This window comes from Vigna umbellata, chromosome 4 (genome assembly GCF_029865625.1).
Source record: "Vigna umbellata cultivar VRB3 chromosome 4, Vumbellata_1.0, whole genome shotgun sequence".
Taxonomy (NCBI): Eukaryota; Viridiplantae; Streptophyta; class Magnoliopsida; order Fabales; family Fabaceae; genus Vigna; species Vigna umbellata.
Window position 1 is genome coordinate 59,686,138 of NC_142168.1, and position 24,899 is coordinate 59,711,036.

Here is a 24,899-nt window from a genome sequence, read left to right on the forward strand (position 1 = left end):
ACATAACCCTCACCTTCTCTCCCAATGGACTCAGAGGCACTTGGAGAGGACATGTGTACCTGGTAGCAGAGGGTTGGGAGCGTTTGAGAGGGGAAGAGCAGGAAGAACGTTCGGTAGGCAGAGAGCTCGAGGGTAAAAGTGAAAATATGGGATGACCCTACCACTATTTATAGATGGTAAAGGCGGTTCATCAATCCCATCTAGAACGTCTAAAGGGAAAAGATCTGACAGTTGAAACATCGTGACATTACGTTTTCTACCTTTTCCCGCCTTTTTTTTTACTATCATGACTCTTCGACTTTCGTTCTTCCCGTCATTTTGTAGATCCTGAAGGGATGTTATGTTTGGTGAACTGTCATGATTACCTGGGGAAATTGAAGAATCCTAAGTCGATCGGTGAAGACTGAAACCTTACGCAATTTCTAAGATTTTGCTAGGGCTTGGGGGGCATGGGCTTATAGCCGACTGATCGGATACGATGGCAAGCTGAATGATGAGAACCGAGCGAGTGACATGCGAGAAAGTGCCACACAGCTGCTCGGTTCCGACAACTGTTAAGCAGACTTAATGCGTAGTTAATATTATAACGACTACTGATGAGTGGTTAAGATTTGCATTAATGATCATTAAGAGGTAAATTAATTGGTCAAATTCTTCTAAAACTCTATAAATAGAGGTGTTACTATAGGCTTATAGCCGACCGATTGGATACGATGGCGAGCTGAATGATGAGAACCGAGCGGGTGCGAGAAAGCACCACACAACCGCTCAGTTCCGACAATAGTTAAGCAGAATTAATGCGCAGTTAATATTACAATGGCTACTGATGAGTGGTTAAGGTTTGCATTAATGACCATTAAGAGGTAAATTAATTGGTCAGATTCTTCTAAACTCTATAAATAAGGATTTAATTTCGAGGTAAAACTCATTTTTGACTCATTATTGAATTACTAAAGACCTACAGAGAAAAATTCTGACTTGATCGTCAGAGTATATTTTGCAAGTTACCTCCCATACACCGACTGGTCAATCGACGCAAGGCGACGTTCGATACTCAGGAACTTCACAATCCTAGTCCCATTTCCGCAGAAACATGCATCACCAAAATACATGACAGAGATATCACAGAACACATAACATACACTCTGACAGAACCCATTTGATAGATATCATAGAACATACACTCTGCTCATGCATTTTTGATTTCCTGCAGCCCTACAAGTCTTATTCTAACAAGCATTTCTAGCTCTGGCTAAATAAAGATTCAAAAATTGATAGCAGCTGTAGTTATTGAACAAATTCAATTACCATGATTACACAGGTCTGATTGATACCTCACCAAACCAACACATTCAATGGGTATGATCTTCCTCCCCTTTCCTTTTAGATTCTTACTTAGTCTCCTCAAGGATATGAGATAACTACATTAATTAACACCTAATTCTATTCACAGGCTCAAGTTATCAAACCTTTGGTCGTTCTCACCACTTTATAACTATAGTACATTGACTGAAGTTACTTAGTCGCAGTCACCCTCACCCTCACGCAGGTCTATTTGAAACCTGATAGAGATATGTCTCTCTGTGATGAAATACAAGTATATCCCTGCCCACCGCTTCCAAAACCATGCCCCCAAAATATATAAAGAATATAAAACTTAAGAAATTAAAAATAAAGGACTAAATTCCTAAAAGCAGTAAATAATGGATGATCTTAAAGTCTCAATTCAAACACATTTTTAAGGTGTTGCAGACATGACATTGTTACGAAGTTCAATCTTCAAAGTATTTTAAGTTCAGGACTAACATGCATACAGAATATAACTAACTTAATCCCATACAATAGATGGCCATGTATATTTGTATTTCAAGCATTTCAAACAACAAAAAAGAGACTTAGAATAAACTTTTGTTCATGATACTTGTATCATCATTGTTCCCTCCGCCTCTGAGAATGCAATGCGGAAATCACAGCTAACCTAACAAAACAATTATAAATAAAAGCACAATTATATGTACAGAAGTTTAACTAATCTGTTTCAAATAAAGTAATCAAATTCATGCAATGACAAGAAATGAGAATTATATTAAACTATTCTGATGGAAGCATACAGCCCCTTATTGTAAATAGCTAGGAAAAGGTATGTAGTAAACAGCATACTCTTACTGTATTTCTTATATTTACAGTGATCCATGTGTAGTTGGCAACCTAATTTATTCAAATGAAATCCTAAGTATTTTAAAAAGAATTCTTTTTACTGTTTTGAGATTTAATGTCCGATCTTATCTTTTAATGTGTCTCCACTTATTAAATAAGAGAGACAATTAAGAGAAATGAATAAACACGGGTCTCCATACTTTACTTTTTATGTAACGAAATTCATCAGACTTATCTTTTGCTTATTTTAAACTAGTTATTATAAAAACCCACCGCTTGACACACTGATTGTCACATTTATTCACACATATTGGGTCCCTAAATTACCATGTCCCCTTCTCCTCACCTCAATCTACTTCCCACCCAATTGAATGCTACTAAGTCCTATGATCAAATATTAGGTTTGGATTTTAATAAAACTTTTAGTCCTATGATCAGATATCAAGTCTTCTACTATTAGAGTTGTTCTCACCTATATGTTGTTTCAGCTAAATGGCCTATTCATCAACTTGTCATAAATAATGCTTTTATTCATGGTATTTTGCAAGAAGATGCTTACATGCAATAACCACATGGTTTCAATTTTTCATGATCCTATATAAATTTCATAAAGCTATATATGGATTAAAACAAGCTCCAAAATCATGGTTTAATAAACTCAATCAAACTTTAACGGCATTTCGTTTTCACTCCACTACAAGTGACTCATCTCTTTTTATCAAATTATGGGACAATTCTACTCTCTCTTTTTACTTGTTTACGTAGATGCATCATCTGTAATTCGGTAAGCCATATACATTCTATTATTTCTATACCTCAAAATTAATATCCTTTAAAAGATATCGAGCTTTTACACTATTTTCTTAAAGTTGAAGTGTGTCAAAATTTGTAAGTAATTATGACAGATATATCTGGAGGTAATATTGCTTATAATTATTTTATCTATAAATTTTTGTTCATAAGTAATTTTTAGATAACATGTGTTATTTACCGAATTTTGGTCTTGATTATAAGTAATGATTTTTTTTAGTATTTTACACTCTTTTAACTCCGTCTCATTATAAACATTTCTAATTAAGTTCATTAAACAATGGAATGTTTGTGATATATTTGAGACAAAAGTAATTTAACAATATAATGAATATGGCTTTTAAAGATATATACAAATGGAAGGTTTCAAAGAGCACAAAGAAACATATAAGTTGTTACTTTTGGTAAAATATAGTCTTGTAATTAATGAATTGTGGCTAGAAAATGATTTTAAAAGATTAATCATTTGGTGATGTTGAAATAAAAAGAAAGAGAGAGATTAAGAGTTTCGAAAAACAAAAATTTATAGTGAACGAATTTTATTGTATTAGTTTTAATATATAACTGTAATTAAATTAGAAGAAAAATAAATAAATCTCACACAATCATAATAATAGAATTAATAGTAGTTATACCTAAATAAATATAACTGCTATTTTCAAATTTATGTATACAAAGAAAGAAAATATATAATTTTGGGTGTGGCATTAATTGGTAACTGCTCTCCAACTTGGACATGTAAAATACATTAGTATCTTTGCAAGATATTATGGAAAATATAACATTGGCAGTTTTGAACTTTTTGAATCGTTGAATGCGATAATCTTTCCATTCTGATTTATTTAGTCATTAATTTCAATTCTAGTGTTCTATATGAATATGAAGAAAGGGATATTACGCTGAATAAAATATCAAACACTATTAAGATTTAAAAGGGAAGTGAATTTATTAAAGGATAATGCAAATTCTAGAAGAATATAGAAAATCTTAAGATAGAAGTATTCAAATGTAATAAAAGATTCAGAATATTGTAGAAAAACCTAAGATAGGAAGAACAAATCAAGAATAAGTAAAAATCTAGAACATTTCACATAAATTTTGGATAACATGTTCTAGAATAATCTATAGATCTATAAATATTCGTATACTCTATCATTTGATATAAGAAAACATCTACCACAACCAAAGACAAGTACAACACTTCTTCCAACTACTACTTCCACATTCCGCTATCTCCACATTTTCTCTACATTCCACTATCTACATTTTCTCTACATTCCACTATCTACATTTTCTTTATCCCATCAACTATTCCTTTCACAACCTCAAAATACCAACTATGGTACCAAAGATACGTTCAGTCATTTACTAGGCATATATAAAATTCTCAACTACTTCAAACAAAACTATAATTCCCAATCAAACATCATCAATTCTAGTATTTATTTTCATAGAAGAAAATTATGGTTTTTAGAGTGTCAAAATGAAGACATTCTTTTGCTCTCAAGATTTATGACACATCATAGAGGAGAGATTCACTATTTCAGAAGATACCTCCACTCTTACTGCAACTCATAAGGAGGAGTTTAAGCAAAAAAAAAAAAAAACAGAAGGATTCAAGGGTTTTATTTGCCCTTCAACAAGCAGTTGATACACAATTTTTTCAATAATAATTGGTGTCACAAGTGCAAAGCAAGCTAGGAATTCCATATAAGTTGTGGCAAGCACATGTTCTAGAATAATCTATGTGTTTATAAATACTCATGTACTCCACCATTTGATGTAAGACAACACAACTAAAGACAACTACAATACTTCTTCCATTTACTACTTCCACATTTCACTATCTCCACATTTTCTCTACATTCCACTATCTCCATATTTTCTCTACATTCCACTATCTCTACATTTTTTCTACTCCATTAACTATTTATTTCACAACTTCAAAATACTAACAGAATTTGCAGTGTGGTTGACATGCAGGAATAAGAACTTCAAATGCAGGAATACATATATACTTACCAAATGGTATAGGAAGAAGAACTCCAAAAGTTCGTTACGACTGATGGATTACCTGAATATATGAAAAAAAAGTGAGTTGATAGGAGAAACTTTATATAAAAGATTCAGGTTTTTTAAAAGCTAAAAGACTTTATAAAAAACCTGAGATTTACTATGAAAGTTTTGATATTGTATTGAAAAAGACACTATCAATTTCAATTTAATAAAGTGCTAGGAATACAGTGTTTGACACTATCTTCTGAATGCTCCCTGTTCTAGCATAATGAAGGGAGATTACTTTAAGAAGCTCGCTACCTTCCTTTCTATTTTGTTTTTTCTCTGAACAACACACACTATATCTGAAATTTATTGAGTATTGCAAATGACAATTGCATCAAAATAACGGACAAGCACCAATGAGTTTCATTCTAAAAGTATCATGAGTGAAGAAAAGACTTAGGATATATAACATCATTCTATTACTAAAATATTATTAATGAGTTCTTACCTGATTGTGAAACAACTTTTGGATCGTTGTGTTAAGATCGCCGTCAAATATTGAATCAGAATTTTTTGATGTCTGAATCTCCAAAAACATTGACACTTTAATGACTCCTTGAGAGAAAGTTTTCATATTGGGACATTCAGCTACCATCACGTTTTTCAAATATGAGCATTGCAAAGTGGCGTTCCCCGAATAAAAGCTTACTAGCTTTGGTAACGAATTCAGCTTAATTAATCTGAGCTGTCCAAATACTATCTCATCACAACCATCTTCATCGTCATTTTTTACAATTTCTTTGATTGATTCACACTTCTTTATAATTAGAGTCTTAAGTTTCACCAAACTTTTGAGTGTTACAAATGTGAATAAATATTCCATTTTTTCACAGAACTTCACAGATAACCCTGTAAGATTGATGAATGGTTGTACCCACGGGTGCTCTAAACCTATAGACTCTAACTCACTTAATTCCGACAAATATAATTGTTTCAATCCAGCAAGTACTTTGTTGTGAACTTGAAGCTTTTGAGAGGGAAATATCTCCTTCAGACCAGAGAATTTTTGTACTCTAAGAGATTCTAAATTGGGTAGCTTGTGAAAGAAATCAAAAGGCAAACTATCTTTCCCATTGTTATCATCCTCAAAGGATAGTATAAGATATTTTAATTTACAAAGAAGGTCTTCTGACAAACGTGCATCACTCATAAGCTTAATGTTTTCCTCATTGAGTGTCAATCCCACCGGTTTGGGAGAAACCTGACAATAAAACCAAAGAAATTCAAAAGGTAAAGTGTTGATGTTAGTTAGATACTATAAGAGAAAAATATATAGTGAAAAGAAAAGGAAGCACAGAATTAAATTTGAATGTTTTGTTACCTTTTGAATCGAGAACAAAAGTTGTTGTAGCAAACTTATTGGAGCCTCTAAAACTCCTTTTTTACTATCATCATCAAAACTTGATTTGAATAGCTTCAGCTTAGGACAACATGCCACATATAACTTGTCTAACAAGGGACATTCTAGATGATGCTTTCCAGGGTAAAAGCAACTCAACAGTGGCATCTTTTCAAGAACTAGATATGTGAAACAAGGGAATTCAAACATTATTGTTGTTCCGTGTTCCATTTCATCTTCCCTTCCAACTATTTCTACCATTTTCTCACACTTCCGTATATCAAGTGTCTCCAACTTGCCAAGATTTTTGGCAAGTGATAAAGGGAACAATGTTACTAGGCTTCCACAATCATCAACCTCCACTTCTTGCAAATTGGAAAAGCTGACAATTCCTTCTAGATTTTCCTTCCATACACATTTTAAATTTGACAAGTGTTTTAAAGTAAGCTTTTCCAAACCAAAGATTATTTCCTTTGTCTCAACCTCAATCTCATCACTGCCAAATATTACTTGCACTACATCGGAGTTATGCACATTCAATTCTTCTAAGTTCTTCAAGTAAGGAAGTACATGAGATGGAATTAAAATAGTTCTATTGCATGTTGCATCAAATTCCAATTTCTTGAAACTACCAAAAAAATTGTGTGAAACAATAGGTTTTCTGTGGTGAACTCCAGACATCCCAAGATAATAATCAAGAATCATAAGCTTTGAGCAGTTGAAAATATCCTTACAAGACAAGAAACTCATTGTCAGGATAATCGACAAGTTTCATATGTTTTATATTTGATTAAGATCACTTGGATTTGAATGAATACTTAAGTCACATTTCGGTAATAGACCTGCAGCTTATTTATTTATTTATTTTTATAATAGGAGCCAATTATCGAAGATATAAAAAGAGAAAAATGAGAATAAAAGATGGCTAAAGGTTTTCCGACCAAAATGAAAAAAAAAATTATAAAAAGACAATGGAGTGATAACAAGTAACTTTGTTTTGAGAAATAGACTGACCACTTGAAGAGAAAAATCTGTTAACTCATTTAGTGTTTGGCCTTTTAGAATTACAAACTAAATCTCCAATCGAATGGATAAAAACTGGAAAACTCGAACAAAATCAGCTTCAAAAATTACAGTTTTGTCCTGAAGAATCAATTCGAATTTTGTTAAAATATTTTTGTAAATTTTATTTTTAAAATTGAAGGTAATTCTCAATTCATTTTTTTTTCACTACTACATGTAAAGTTTGGTTTCGTATTTATATAAGAAGTCACCAAAAAATTCTTTGGCATATTTTCCACAAAAAATACTCTTCAAATTATAAAAAAAACTAGTGTAGTTCTTCAAATTTCAAAAGTATAATTTTAGTACTTAAACAATAACTTTGAGGGTTAAAATAATTTTAAACCACTAAATTTAGAGTCCGGAAATTAAAATAATATTTTTTCAAATATTAAAGATTAATTATTTCTTAAATTTAAAAGTCCAAAGCCACATTTATCTTAAATTTCTATTAATAAAAGCATAATTAGACATTTTTTATTGAGAGAGACTCAAAGATTAAAAATATCAAAAGAGAACAACACAATCTCATTAATATTCAGGATAGTTTTTAGAGAAAAAAATGTGTTGTTTAGGCTCCGTAAAAGAGTGAGCAAATATATATGAAAAAAAGAGAAAAAAAAATTACAATATATAAACCAAGTAAGAAAGAGAAAGCAAAATATATTTGTTGAATTTCGACAGTAAATGTAAATGAGGAGAAAAGGAAGCTGAAGAAGAGGAAGCAAAGTAAACATGGGATAATTATAAAGTCAATAGGGTGAGTAATATAACAACTTAATCTTTTAAAATTTACTATAATAGGAAAAATAATTAACATTTAATATTTTATTGTCAAAGGTAACTTAGTCAAAACTAATTCATAAATTAATTATATTTTATATTAAGAGTGAGTTATGTCGAAGCTAATTAACTTTTAAATTTATCTGAGTGTGATTATATTAAGTCTCCTGAGAATTTATTTAAATGTTTTGTAACAATTTCATTATGTTAAAATAAAGTTATTAACATTTACAATTTTAGAATCGATCTCTAGTGTTATTTGTAAAACTTTTTTCTTTTCTCTAAAAGTCAATACAGAACTCTCTTGCAACCACTCTCCAAACTCTTTCTCTTTTTTCTGGTTAAAAAAAAAAAACCCACTAGGCAGTTTCATCTCATATCTCTCCTTTCTCTTTGTCTAGGGTTTGGAGCACAATCAAAAGAGGATAACTTCTTAACTCCACTCACCTCATATTAGCCTAGGGTAAGTGAATATTGTTACCCTTATTTTTTTTAGTCACTTTGAGATTTCATGAAGCACCTTTTTTTTTCTCTTGCATATGTGCCATTAGAAAACTTTTTAGAAATTTTCTGTTGTTTGTGGCTAGCTTATGTCGTTGAGTCCTACTTGGACAGTGAGCCCCTGTCACGCTACCATTGGGCACACCTTAAGTGTCGCTGAGGGTCAATCTTGTTGTTGGTTCTATTACTCTGTTTCCTGCATTTCTTTTACTAGTTTTGGTGGTTCAAAGTTTTGATACTGTGGTTATTTATGGAATTGTTGATGGATTTGTTGATTAATTTGCTTGTGTATAATTATGTATGAAACTATGATAATGATGGACTTGTTAATGGATATGAACATGTATGAAAATATTTGTTTGTTGTATCAGGGATAGATATTTTTCAAGCCAAAAGGATATATATATATATGATGGGTATTAATGTGTAATATATTTGTGTACCTAGTAAAATAATTATTTTTAAAATAATTATCCATCAAACCAAGCCTACTGCTAAATAATATAATATATTCTAATTGATATGAGGTTGAGAAGAGTATTTTATGATACAAGAAAAAAATAGTAAAGTAATACAAAAGAAGACTACTTTGAATATATAAAAAATAATAATTAGGATAAGTAATTCTGACCTTTTCATGCAATAAGCTTTCTACAGATGTGTTGAGATCTACGTGGAAAGTGAAATCAGAATCTTCGGATGTTTGAATCCCCGAAAACATTGCTAGTTTTATGACTCCTTTAGAGAAAGTTATCATGTTGGGACATTCAGTTACCATCACAGTTTGTAAAGATGGGCATTGCAAGGTGGCATTTCCTGAATAAAAGCTTATTAGCTTCGGTAAGTATTCCAGCTTAATTGATCTGAGTCGTCCAAATATTATCTCATCACAACCATCTTCCTCTTCATTTCTTGCAATTTCTTTGATTGATCCACAATTATCTATGATTAAGGTCTCAAGTTTCATCAAACTTTTGAGTGTACCAAATGTGAATAAATAATCCATCTCCTCACAAAACGTCACATGCAGCTCTTTAAGATTAATGAATGACACTGCACAAGAAACTATGTTTTCTATTTCAGAGCAAGTGTCAACCTTTAGTAGTTCAAGCTTTCTAGAGTATGGTTGCACCCACTCGTGCTCAAAACCTATGGACTCTAACTCGCTTAGTTCGAACAAAATTAATTCTTTCAATCCAGTAAGTACTTTGTCGTGAACTTGAAGCTTTTGAGAGGGAAATATCTCCTTCAGACCAAAGCATTTTTCTACCATAAGATGTTCTAAATTGGGTAGCATGTGAAAGAAGTCAAAAGGCAAACTATCTTTCTCATTGTAATCATCCTCAAAGCACAAGCAAAGTCGACTTAGGTTGCAAAGAAGGTTTTGTGGCAATTTTGCTTCTCTAAATAACATAATGTTTTCCTCACTGAATGCCAAGTCCTTCAGTTCGGCAGAAACCTAACAATTAAGGCCAATCAAATTTAAAAGAAAATGTAGTTGTAGTTAGCTAGAAGCTAATTAAAGAAGGAAAATATATGATTAAAAGAAAAAAAGGAAGCACAAAAATGTCAAAATGTTGATGCTTTGTTACCTTTTCAACCAAGAACAAAGGTTGTTGTGGCGGGCTAATTGGAGCCTCTATAACTTCTTCTTTATGACTGTCACCAGTATCTGATGAGAATAGCTTTAACTTAGGACAATAGACCACATATAATGCATCTAATATGGGGCATTCCAGATAATGTTTTCCAGGATAAAAGCAACTCAAGAGTGCATTTTTTTCAAGATATAACGTCGTCAAACAAGGAAATTCAAACGTTAATGTCATTCCATGTTCCCTTTCATCTTCCTTTCTAACTATTTCTTCCAATTTTTCACACCTCTCCATTTGAAGTTTCTTAAGCTTTTCAAGACTTTTGGCCAGGGATGAAGACAAAAGTGTTACCAAGCTTCTACAACCAGTGACAATCACTTCTTCCAAATTGGGAAAGCTAACAATTCCTTCGAGATTTTCCTTCCATACACATTTCAAATTTGACAAGTTGTTTAAAGTAAGTGTTTTCAAACTAGAGACTATTCCCTTTGTCTTGTCCTCACTCTCATCAAAGTCAAATATTACCTTGACTGCATCAGAACTGTGCACATGCAACTTTTTTAAGTTCTTCAAGTAAGGGAGTACATGAAATGGAATTACGATAGTTCTTTTGCATGCAGCATCAAATTCCAATTTCTTGAAACTACCAAAGAAATTGTCTGAAATAGCAGGTTTTATGTGCTGAACTCCCTTCATCTCAAGATATTCATCAAGAATCATGTGCTTTGAATGGTTGAAAAATTCCTAAAAAAAAAGCAAGAAATTCAATATCAGGGTATAATTAATAAGTTTCATACGTTTCGTAAATAATTAATAAGATCACTCAGATTTACCTTTGATTGTAGAAAACTCTATACTTGGATTTGAATGAGTTATTTAAGTCTTAATTATTTGGTAATAAGCCTACAACCCAATTATTTGTTATTACCATTATCATTATTATTATTATTATTTATTTTTATAATGAGTTCCAATTATGTAAGATATTATACAATCTGTCCTTGTAATATATAGTCGGTGTCCAACAACTTTGAAAAAAGGACACCCCTAAAGTAAATTAAATGGTTAATTATGATCCGACACTATATCTCTAGCTTAATGAAATGTCGAACATAAAAAAAAGGAGATGATTGTTGGATGGAAAAAAGAATAAGTATTGAGCTCAAATATTAAATTCTCACCTGTTCGTGAAAGAATCTCTCGATCGTTGTATTGCGATCGTCGTCAAAGGTTAAATCAGAATCTTTCGATGATACATTAATCCCTGAAAACAATGGCATATTTATTGTTCCAAGAGAGAAAGTTATCATATTGGGACATTTAGCTACCATCACAGTTTTCAAACACAAGCATCGCAAAGTGGCATTCCCAGAATAAAACCTTAGTAGCTTTGGTAAGGAATACAGCTCAATTGATCTAAGTCGTCCAAATATCAATATTTTATCACAATCATCTCCATCTTCACTTTTTGCAATTTCTTTGATTGATTCACAGTACTTTACAGTTAAGGACTCAAGTTTCACTAAACTTTTGACTGTTGCAAGTGTGAATAAATACTCCATTTGGTCACAGAATGTCACTCTCAACTCTTTAAGATTAATGAAAGACACTGCACAAGAAACTATTTTTTGTAATTGAGGGCAGAAGTGAATCTTTAATGATTCAAGCTTTTCAGAGTATGGTTGTACCCACGTGTGCTCTAAACCTATCGACTCTTACTCTTCTAGTCTCAACAAGAATAATTGTTTCAATCCTGCAAGTACATTCTCGTGAACTTGAAGCTTTTGATAGGGAAATATCTCCCTCAGGCCAAAGAACTTTTCTACCATGAGATATGTTAAACTAGGTAGCCTGTGAAAGAAATCAAAAGGCAAACTATCTTTCTCATTGTTATCATCCTCAAAGTACAATCGAAGAATATTTAGATTGCAAAAGAGGTCTTTTGGCAATTGTGCATCTCTCAACAGCATAACATTTTCCTCATTGAGTGACAATCTCATCAGTTTGGGAGAAGCCTGCCAATTGAGGCCATAAAAATTCAAAAGAGAATACATAGTTAATGTTAGTTAGAAGGTATAGATGGACAATATATAATGAAAGAAAAGGAAGAAAAAAAGGGTCTAAATATACATTACCAATATTTCAAGCGAAAACAAAGGTTGTAGCTGCCTAATTGGAGCCTCTATAACTGTTGCTTTCTGATTATCATCAAATTCTGATGTGAATAGCTTTAGTTTAGGGCAAGAGGCCACAAATAAGCTATATAACAACGGACATTTCAGATAATGCTTTCCAGGGTAAAAGCAACTCAGTAGTGGCACATTATCAACAAGTAGCCACGACAAACAAGGGAATTCAAAGATCATTGTCGTTCCATGTTCCATTCCATCTTCCTTCCCAACTATTTCTACCAATTTCTCACACTCGATTATTCCAAGTACCTCGAGCTTCTTAATATTTCTAGCAAGGGATAAAGGGAATAATGTTACCAAACTTCCACAACCATTAATATCAACTCTATGCAAATTGGGAAAACTGACAATTCCTCCAGAGTTTACCTTCCATACACATTTTAAATTTGACAATTTGTTTAGATTAAGGTTTTTCAAACGAAAGATCATTCCCTTCATCTTGAGCTCACTCTCATCTATGTCAAATATTACTTGTATTGGTTTACAGTTCTCTACATTCAATTCTTCTAAATTCTTCAAGTAAGGTAGTACATGAGAGGGAATCAAAATATTTCTTGTACATGTTTCACCAAATTCCAACTTCTTTATACAACCAAAAAAATTGTCGGGAAAAGCAGATTTTCCGAGTCGAACATCTTTCCTCTCAGGATAATCAACAAGTCTTGCATGCTTTGAATATTCAAAAGAAACCTTGAAAAGTCAAGAAACTAAATATCACAAACACAGGACAATCAATGATTGGTATAAAAAGCTTTTATAATAATCCTTAAGGTATATGTATCCCCTTTAGTACATTAATTGTGATGAAATAAATTTGGAATAGGAAGAAAAGTTAAAAATGTTTCAAATAATTTAAAGAGTATGATATAGGTCACCTTTTGTACACATTTGATTACAAAATTATGCTAATTAAACATGGTTGTAATAATAAATTGATTTTATATTTTGGACCTATAAGATAAAAACACAAGATTAGAAGATGTCCAAATAGAATTCTAGAAATGTTTCTAGATAAGTCAATATAATGTCTAGAATCATAAGAATATTTTTAAAACTTCTAGAGAATGAATTATAATCCTTAGATATTATAGTGACAAGATTCTAACAATTGGTTGAGAAGGTGTCATATGTAATCACGCCAAAAATTAGAAGCACTCAATATTACAACAAGCATTTCTCTTTCTCAAAATTTTCCAACATCTCTAAATTTTTAAATAATTCCTTCAAGCCTCTAAAGTTTTGTCCCAATAAAGTGTTATCAAGAGCAAGAAGATCTTCATAACAATTAAAAATATCGAAGTTCCCTTTCGAGTGTCGATGCTCACCAAGAGCAACTACGACAATTTGAGGTTAAGGATCATAGCTCTCGTTGGTGCACACGATGTGTGGGAGATGGTCGAGAAGGGAAACACCAAGCCAAAGAATGTAGATAGTCTTTCTCAAGCTCAAAAGGATAGTTTAAGAGACTCAAGGAAGAGAGATATGAGAGCTCTTTGCCTAACCTATCAAGGATTATATGAGGATACTTTTGGGAATATTTTTGAGTCAAGTCAGCCAAGGAAGCACGAGAGAAGCTTAAGTAAGAAAGGTATGTCTTTAATCTTTAAGAGAAGTATTTGAAGCTTTGCATATGAAGGAATGTGAACTTGCCTTTGATTACTTTTCATAAGTTATAACAGTTACTAATCATCTAAAAAGAAATGGTGAGAAGTTATATGCTTTAAGAATTATGATGAAAATTCTTAGATCATTAGATCTAAAGTTTGAACATATTGTCACCATTATGAAGAAACCAAAGACTTGGAGGTCATGTCAATATAGAAACTTCTTAGTTCGTTGCAAGCTTATGAAGAAAAGAAATAAAAGAAGGAAGATATCATAGAGCAAGTTGTCAAGGCACAAGTTAATTCAAAATAAAAGAAGAAAATGCATGCAACCAATCAAGATGAAGTTATAGTCAATAACAAGAACGAGGGCGTAGATATGGACATGGATAAAGATGGAGACCTAACAATAATAACCAAAGAGGAGAAAGCCCTATAAGAGGTCATGGGAAAGGAAATCTAAATTCAAGGTATGACAAATCATGCATCAAATGTTACAATTGGGATAAATTCGGATATTATGCTTTTGAATGTAGAACCCCTAGTAGAAATAAAGTCAAAGAGAAAGTCAACTATGTTGAAGAAAGGTGCCAAGAAGATGGTACCTTGTCACTGTCTTACAAGGGCAAAGATAGAGGTGAAGATAATTAATGGTACCTTGGCAGTGGAGCATGTAATCATATCTGTGAAAAAAGAACCATGTTTGTAGAGCTTGATTATTGATGGAAAACGTGGCTTTTGGAGATGAATCAAAGGTGGAAATGAAAGGTAAAGGTAATGTCCTCATCTAACTAAAGAATGGAGAACATCAATGTATATTATGTGCCAAGCATGAAGAACAACATCTTAAGCTTAAGAAAACTCTTAAAGAAAGATTATGATATTCAACTTGAAAATAATAATCTTTCTATAAGAGATAATACAATTAAATTCATTACGAAGGTTCCAATGACAAGAAATAGAATGTTTATGCTCAAAATTCAAAGTGATAGCCCTCAGTGTCTCAAGATGTGCTACAAATACGAATCATGACTTTGGCATCTTCGATTTGACCATCTTAATATTAAAGAATTATAGTTGCTCTCCAAGAAGGCAATGGTGAGAGGGTTTCCTTGTATTACTCACCTCAATCAAGTTTATGAAGGATGTGTCTACTTGGAAAACAATTCCGATTGGGTTTTCCAAATGAGTCGAACTCAAGAGCTCAACAGCCATTAAAACTCATACACACAGAAGTATATGGCCTAATTAAGGAAAGATCACTCAGTATGAGTGGTTATTTCCTTCTCTTCATTGACGATTTTTCAAGAAAAACATGAGTATATTTCTTAAAAGAAAAATCAAAGGTATTCAAGAACTTCAAGAAGTTTAAAACCTATGTTGAGAAGAAAAGTGACATTGTGATCAAAGCTTTAAGATCTGACCGTGGAGGAGAATTCACATCAAAAGAGTTTCAGAAGTATTGTGAAGACAATGGAATTAGACAACAATTGATTGTACCAAATCCCCTCAACAAAATGGAGTGGAGGAAAAGAAGAATAAAATATAATCCTGGAGATGGCAAAGAGCATGCTTAAAAGCAAGAGACTCTCAAAGGAGTCTTGGGCTAAAGTTGTTGCATGTGAAATTTATCTTACCAACCACTCTACAACAAGAAACATGAGTGGAAAAACACCATAAGAAGCATGGAGTGAAGAAAGCTAGGTAATTCTCATCTTATAGTTTTTAGAAGCATAGCTTATGTCCATGTACCAGATAAGAAGCGAAATAAGCTTGATGACAAAAGTGAAAAATATATCTTCGACGCCAACACCAAAGGGTATAAGCTCTATAGCTCTAATACAAGGGAAACAATCATAAGTCGAAATGTAGTGTTTAATGAAGACGGATAATGAGACCGGTCAACAAATTGTGAGGACTATAACTTCTTCCTGTGTGTTGAAGTAGATGAGGTGGAACAACCATAACAACCCGAAGAGGCACTTGCTACCCCACGTACTTCACCAAATCCAACCCCTCAAGAAAATGTAAGCTCAAGTGAAAGAACTCCATATTTTTTAAGTCTATAAGATATCTTTGAAGTAATTGAAAATCTAGACAATGTTATCCTATTTTGTCAACTTGAAGATTGTGAGCCCATGAACTTCCAAGAAGCATTAGAGAAATTCTATAGATGGAGAGATCAAGGCGATAAAGAAGAATGATACATGGGAGCTGGTTCAAAGTGTGTTTACGAGGCAAAGAAGAACTCCAAAGGATAAGTTCAAAGATATAAGGAAAGATTAGTGCGAAAAGGCTATAGTAAAAAATCTGGCATCGACTATGACAAAGTATTCGTTCCAAAGGAGAACGCTCTTTATGGGTTGAAACAAGCCCCTAGAGCTTGGAATGTTCGATTTGACAAGTACTTCAAAGAAGCGAATTTCATCAAGTGTCTGTATGAGCATGCACTCTATATCAAAGCTCGAGGAGGATATATTTTGATTATATGCTTATATGTCAATGACTTAATTTTCATACGGAACAATCCAAGCATGTTTGAGGAATTCAAGACAGATATAACCATGGAATTTGAAATGACCGACATGGGGCTTATGGCATGTTGTCTTGGAATAGAAGTAAAGCAAGGAGATGAAGGAATTTTCATCACTTAAAAAAGGTATGTTAAAGACCTCCTTAAGAAATTCAAGATGGATGATGTTAATCCAATAGTACTCCTATGGAATGCAGCATCAAGTTGAGTGAGGATGAAGAGGGAGAAAAAATGGATCTAACTCTATAAAATTCTAGTTGGAAGTTTGCATTATTTAACTTGTACAAAACCAAACATTCTCTATCCCGTTAGAGTCGTGAGTCGCTATATGAAGCTCCAACAACGACTCACTTCAAGTTTGCAAAGAGGATTCTCTAATATATCAAAGGTCCAATGAGTTTTGGCCTATACTACTCTGTTTCTAACGACTACAAGCTTGTTGGATATAGTGATAACGATTGGAGTGGAGATATGGATGATCGAAAGAGCACAAGTGGATTTGTGTTCTACATGGGAGACACAACCTTTACTTGGATGTCCAAGAAGCAACCTATTGTCACTCTTTCTACATGTGAAGCAGAGCTTGTAGTTTCTAATTCATGTGTTTGTCATGTTGTTTGGCTATGAAACCTATTGAAGGAGTTGAGCTTGCCACAATTGGAGCTAACAAATATTTTCATAGACAAGAATTAGCTTTAGCAAAAAATCCAGTCTTCCATGATCGAAGTAAGCACATCCACACACGTTCATTAGATGCATGATCAGGTAAAATATATCTTCACCAAATCACTAAAGAATGAAGTATTTATACAATTAAGAAATTTACTTGAGTACAAAATCATATTTAAGAGGGAGTGTTGGAATGATAAATTGATTTTGTATTTTGAACCTATAAGATAAAAGCCCAAGATTAAAAAATACCCAATTAGAATTCAAGAAATCTCTTATTTAGAAGGATTTTATAATGAAGTATAAAAGTACCTAGAGAGTACTTATTTATAAGATGTTTCTAGATAAGTCCATATAATGTCTAGAATCATAAAAATATTTTAGAAACTTATAGAGAATGAATTATAATCCTTAGATAAATGTTGTAGTGCCAAGATCCTAACCATTGGTTGATGAGGTCTCATTAGTATAAACATGGGGGATGTGTTTGTAATTGCATCATATGTAATCAAGCCAAAAATTAGAAGCACTCAAAATTACAAGTCTTTCCCTTTCTCAATATTTTCTAACCTCTTTCAATTTTTAAACACTTCCTTCAAGCCTCTAAAGTTTCCAGCCAAGAGATATCAAATCAAACTTGATGATTCAAACCATAAACCTTGGCCTTTGAAAGTAGGATATAAATCTACTTAAATCTATACAAAACGACGTAATGTGCATGCTTCATATAGTTTCTCACAACAATAGAATTATCAGTTACCAACAATTCCAATGAAATGAAAATTAAATTATCTGTGGAGGTATGATACAATTAAAATTTGTGATGGTCCATAAATATTTTCAAGCATACCTGGTCTGAGAAATGTTTTTGTAGAGTGGCATTCAAATCTCCTTCCCAATACCATTTGTCTTTTTCTCCAGCTACAACATGTACCTTTTGTAGGTTTGGAACATTTTGATCTTCGGAGAATTTTGTAATTCGAGGACATTCACTCACTACTAATTTTTCCAATAATGGGAATTTTAACTCACATTTCTTGATAGTTGAGAAACTTGAGAGATTTTGTAGAGACACCAATTCTAATGATTTTAATTGTTTAAATTCAATCTCTTGTACTTTTTCCACTTTATTTTCTGCAACGATTTCCACAATCATTGGGCAGGAGCATACCTTCAACGTTGTGAGTTGAACCAAGGTTTTAGCAGCTGAGCATGTCATTAAACTCCTCATTGATTTACAGTTCATCACTTCTAAATATGATAAGTAACTAAATGTTACCGAAGATGACACTAAATTTTTCAATTTTGTACAACGTTGAATGCTTAAGCGTTCCACCCTTTGAAGAAGCACCTCATGCTCAAAGCCAATCTCCTCTAAAGACCACATGCTTTCTAGTTTAAGCTCTCTAAGTTGCACAACACCACCAATTTTTTCAGGTGAAATAAGACCTTTAAGAGCCCAAATCTTTTTCAAGTGACAAAGTTCCAATGTTAACCTTTTCAAATTGGGAAGTCTATGAAGAAACCAAAAGAGAATTTCATTATTCTTCAACCCATACAAAGTAAGTTCTTCTAGTTTGTGCATTCTGTGAACATTAACAATGTATTTTTGCAACCACTCTGCTTCTTTTAAGCTCATTGACATATACTCCAAGTTGTATATCACCTAAATAAATAAACAAAAAGATTTATCAATATCAAAATATACCAATTAAACCATAATGTATTATTTTTCTTCAAAAGAAAAATAAAAGTCATAATCTCACATATCCTAATGAGGGGTTGCTACTTCATGTTTTTCGTAAAAACAAGGCATGTTCTATATTTCCAATAGAAAAGCTATAAAAAGTATATGACTTGAATCTAAACAAACTCTGTGTACCTTTCTTGTTGCTAAAGTAATCGGTTGATCTTGTGAATTTATGATTTCTAAAGTGAAGCCTTCGAGCATGCTACAATCAGCTATATCCAATTTCTTCAATGATGGCCACTCTAGAGTGTGAATTCCTGAGTAGAAACTTCTCAAATCATATATGTCTATAAATGATAGAGTGTGTAGATGAGGGAACTTAAAGTTGATATCACTTTCACTTGAATGTTTGTCAGAAAAAACAATCTCTTTCATTACCCAGCACTTCCGCACCTCAAGGACTTCTAGTTTTTCTAGGTTATTGGCAACAAAAAGTGGAAAGAGGTATTTTAAATTTGGATTATCAGCAATTTTTATGCGTTGCAAATTATTATATTTAAGTACTGCATTGATGCCATCCTTCCAAACGTTCACCAATTTTGGCAGCTTTTCTAGAAGTATATTATCCAAGTTTGTTTCAATTGTATCGGAAGTTTGTGGAATATTTGCAAAATCAAATATGTTTTCCACTAACTTGCAATTTTTGATTGTCAAGCTTTGAAGGCTCTGAAATATTTTCATCATATAACCAGGGATTATCAGAAGAAGTTTGTGGCACTCTCTTATTATCAAGGAGTCTAAACTACAAAAGGAATGTAAACCAATATGGGATTTCCAAATGGTATTGAGCTTCTTCATGTAGATGATCTCCATTTTCTTCAACTTAGGAAAAATGTCAACATACTGTTACAGTAAAAACCATTGATAGGTGAGCAAGTGAATGACCTAAATAGTAATACATTATCTAGAAACAAATGATAGCATTAATCAAACTCAATATTAAATGAATCCACACCTCTTCATCATCTGGACGAAATATATCCTCCATCATTTCACAGTCCCTTACAGAAAGGCTTTGAAGATTCACCAAACTTCTAGCCACGGAGAATGACAATAAATACTTTAAATTACCACAATCTGTCACATTCAATGTAAGCAAATTTTGAAAATAATGGTTACATTGGTCACTCCATATCTTATGAATGTTGATGGAGGATAACTCCAACCATTCTAATTTGGGAGTTGAGACCTGTAAGAACACATAAAATGTCACTTCATTTCCAAAGACTTTTCCCTCAAGAGAAATGACAAAACTTAGACAAATAGATTTTTTATATTTCTATTAAGGGAAGAACAACATAGAAATTAAACATTACACATGTAATTATGATAAGGTTCTCACGTACCTTTTCATTGAAGAGTGGAAGACAATAATTGGTGTTCTGGTGCTCTACTTCAACAACAATATTTTTGTTCCTTTGCTGGAATACTTGGTCTTGCAACGAGTGTGCACTAACAGGAATCTTGTCAACATTATATAAATGAATAAATGTTGGTAGATACTTCAATGTTAAAAGTCGTAACTGGGGAAACTCAATCTTATCGTCGCTGATAGTATGAGTTTGAATTTCTTTTGAAACTATTTCCTTCAAAGAATCACAATCGCACACTTCAATTGTTTCAAGCACAGTGAGGAGTCTAACCATAGAAAATAGGAAAAGGTTTACCAATTTAATGCATGTTTGAATCTTGATGACCTTTAAATTGCGGAAAGAGGTCCGTACAAGCTGATTGGCACATATTATTTCCAAATTATCCAATTTGTAAAGCCACATGGACTCTAATTTTGGAAAAGCGACTAAAGAGTGAAACCGCTCCCTTGGATTGATAATATACTTAATGCCAAAATTGTTTACAATGGATAAATGTTTCAAATTTGGAAATCCTTCAACATTTAATTCATAGAAAATATCTTCAACATCATTGAGTTCTCCCAACAACAAACATTGAACACTTTTGAACAACATTTTAATCCATTTTTCAGAATGAATATCAATACCTTCTTTTAGGTTTAATGCCAAAAATTTCACCTCCTCATACTTGTCAGGGACTTTGAATTCTCCCACTTTAAGCAAGTTAAACAAGTTGAATTCACCAATAACAATCTTGTAACTATTCAACCTGTCAAAAAACAAATTCTGCGGAAAATGTGAAGAACTGTGGATGTGTATGTCAAGATTTTGTAATTGATTCAAGCGCCTCAACTCAGAGAGACTAGCACTTTCACTTTTCATATTCTCTTCAGCCTCCCATATAATCAAGTTGTCTCTGATATAAAACTCCTCCAAAATGGCCATCCTCGGTATGATATTGGAAGTTATTTGTCTTAGTTTTAGGCAATTGCTTATGTCAAGAAATTGAAGCTTATCCAATTGCCCAAATTCAAGAGGCAAATTTTCTATATTAGATCCTGAAAAAGTAAGGATTCTTAAATTCTTCAACTCACCAATGATTGATAGGTTCTCTCCTAAGGTGCATTGCTCCAAACAAAGCATTCTCAACTTTTTTAGGCATTTAATTGATGAAGGTAAGCAAGATAAATTAATACCAGTCAGTATCAACACTCTGAGTCGAACCATAGATTTAAAAAATTCATCTGGTATTTCAAAAGATTCATTTTTATTGTCAATATGTAAGACTTCAAGTCGAGGACAATGTATACTCTCAGGAAGCTCATCATTGATGTCACAGAAGTGTACAAAAATGGCAGAGTACCTTTCAAAGTCATTTTGGTGAGGCCACTCATCAAGTATTGCATTTTTCATATAAAGCACATGTTTTTCCTTGGATGATATTGAAAGAGCAACATCTCGCACAATGTCATGCATGTTGAAGCGGTCAATAGAATAACTTTTCACCAACAAACTCGACTCTTCTAGCTCTTGTATCATCTCCTTTACTCTTTTCCTAGCATCTGTAATTGTGTGCACTCCTGGAAGCAAATTCAAACCAACACAAAATTTCACCAAGTCCATAATCAAAGCATCATTTCCCATTCTTGCACAGTGTAAGAAAATACACTTAAGCTCCTCATTTTTTAGATGATCATAGCTCAACTTTATCGAGAAGTCCGTAAATCCCCATTCTGATGTAAAATTTTGTCTTTTAATTTGTTGACAAACATCTTCCCATGTGGATAAGCTTTTATTCTTTAGTGTCCTTCCTATGGAAACTAAGGCTATTGGAAACCCAGCACTCCATTTGGCAATTTCAGTAGCATTCTTATCAAACTCAGAATTTTTCACACCAGCAACTTTCTTAAGCAAAGTCTCTGATTCCTTTTCATCAAGGACTCCTACCGAAAAAATTGACCTTTGTTGCACATCCATTTCATTACATAATACTTGTTTATTTCTAGATGTTAGAAGAATTTTCCCTCCTCTATAATCCTTAGACAACTTTTCCTTTTTCATCTTATCCAAATCAACTTTTGACAACTCTTTCATTTCTGTCTTATTATATCCATAATCAGATATGTCATTGTTCGAACCCAAATCAGATATGTCATTGTTGGAACCAAAATCAGACATGTCATTGACTTCTTGTTGGCTTGCATCATCATTACATGGAATCCCAAGTTTATTAAAGTCCAATCCACCCCAAAGATCATCAAGGATAATAAGGGTGTTCTCCTTTTCATTCTTTAACCTCTTTCGAATACGATCTACTCTTGCAATCTCAGTTTCCTCTTCTAATTTCATTCCTAGCATACCAGCAATTTGCTCTTGAATTTTTTTGAAGTCAGGATTTCCTGTAATATTCGCTATGATCACTATCTTGAACAACTTCTTTTCTCGTGCTTTGTTAGCAATTTCTTTGAGTAAAGTAGTCTTACCCACACCACCAGGCCCATAAACTCCAACCATACCAACTGTAGAGTCTTGCAGTGCTTTCATGATCATCTCCATAGTTTTATTTCTTGATGCAAAACTTTCATAACCATTGTTTGAAAAAGTAGCATCAATGGATGGAAATTCTTGGTACGAAACATTGTCAAAAGAAGTTTTCCAAAGCTCATCTCCTATGATTTCCTCAACCATCTTTGTAGCCTTTCTACCCAATTGATACCTCAGTCGGAAATTATTTGGAAAGAAACCAATTGAGCAAATTGTCTTTGCATGACATTCATCATTAATATAACTTTTATATTCTTTTATCTTCTCATCAATGAGCGTTAAGCAATGTTGAACGTCATTTTCAATTTCTTCTCCACTCCTTAGTGCACTATCAACTTGATGTTGTAGTCTCTCCTTATTATGTTCCAACTTCTCAATGTAAGATTCCAACTCTTTAAATTTGTCTTTGTAATTAAAAAAGTAACCCACTTGTCGTTTGACCATACTTGCTGTAATATTAAGTGCACTTTCAGTAGTTGTAGAGACAATTGTATCCATGATGCCTTGATAATGGACGCTTCCGTCTTAATTGTTTTCTTACTATTAGTCCTTTTTTACCTAAATGATAATAGATAAATCATTCAAACAAACACAACATAAATGTTTATAAATATTAGAATAATTTATAAATAACCACAACATTAAAAGCACATCATCATAAGGTTGTTCATGAAAAATGAAGAAGTTAGTTTATAGTCACATTTATAGTTGGTGGAGTGGCGTCTATTATTTCCAATGTCACTTGTATATTCAAAGGAGTGGTATCTAGGAATGACAAAAATATTGCTGTGTGGAGATAAATTTCGCTTTGGATAGTCCGTAGAGTGGCGTCTATTATTTATTTATATTTTATTTTAGAAATTTATAAATATCATTTTTTAAATATTTATGAATATCTACAAAAATCCGTGAATTTTTTAAAATTATATATTTTTTAAAAAGTATCATCTAAAGAGACATTTTAGATATGAAACGAGTTGGATTTTTTTTGTTACATTGAGTTTTTTTTTGTGGCTTTTATTTAAAAAATAAAAACTAGTTCTAAGCATGGATTCTTGACGTCAACTTATAGCATAGACATAATTTATTTTCTTGTGCTTAATTAGAGGTTTCGTAGTCTTTATATTTATATTTTTGTTATATATAAAATTACAAAGTAAGTAAACTTTGAGTGTAAATATTAGTATATTAAGAGATAAATTATGATCTCTTATTCTTTTCTATTTTTTTTTTGTATATTTTTAACTTAGTTAATTAAGTTTCTTTAATAAGTTATCTAATTAAGTAATAAAACTTTTAACACAATATTTTTAACTAAAAAATATATATATAAGATTCAATATAAATTTGATATAAAAATATATAATATTTATTTTAATTTGAAAACTCAGTTAGGTGTTTGTCCTTTGCTTATCCATAAATTCATTGCTTTCAAATTTGGTGATAGCGTTGCGTATGAAAAGTCCAGTTTAGTTAAACTCGTTTTCTCACGCGCTTAACCTAAGAGGTGAGAGATATTTTCAATCAAAAGAGAGTGTGAAAAAGTCTTTGTCTTTGGAAGAAGAAAAAGAGAGAAAATTTGTTAGCAAATTCACATAGTCATCTTATTGATACTGTGATTCTTGTTTCATTCCTCATTGGATCAAACTAAAATTTTTGCAGCACCTTCATGATATATAGTTCTTTAGTTTGATAGTTGAAATTTCCAATTGGAAGTTTGTGGTTAGAGAAATTTGTCTCTCATGATTGCTTCTTTTTATGTTTCTCTTTCTTTGTTGTTTATATTTGAGAGCATTTTTTGCTTTGAGTATTGGTGGATTGTAGGCATTTATTTATGTTTTTTTTACTCTATTATACCCATATTTGATCTTAATGAAGCATGATTGAAATGTTCATCTCCATCACTATCTCATTGTCTCCTACTCTTGGTTTTGGTGGTAGCTTTCA

The 24,899-nt window shown here is 32.4% G+C and overlaps 1 protein-coding gene across 1 annotated transcript; it reads right to left on the reverse strand.

Annotated features, from left to right (window-relative positions):
• Window positions 1-1,708: 1,708 nt before the first annotated feature.
• Window positions 1,709-23,450, reverse strand: LOC148200741 (uncharacterized). The gene is given in 12 exon segments (XM_088113424.1): window positions 1,709-1,978; window positions 4,990-5,041; window positions 5,477-6,229; window positions 6,350-7,096; window positions 9,345-10,172; window positions 10,306-11,052; window positions 11,490-12,323; window positions 12,444-13,190; window positions 18,157-18,972; window positions 19,189-19,899; window positions 20,012-20,245; window positions 20,403-23,450. Coding segments are annotated over 11 exon segments (9,483 nt in total). The 3' UTR covers window positions 1,709-1,978; window positions 4,990-5,023.
• Window positions 23,451-24,899: the final 1,449 nt, after the last annotated feature.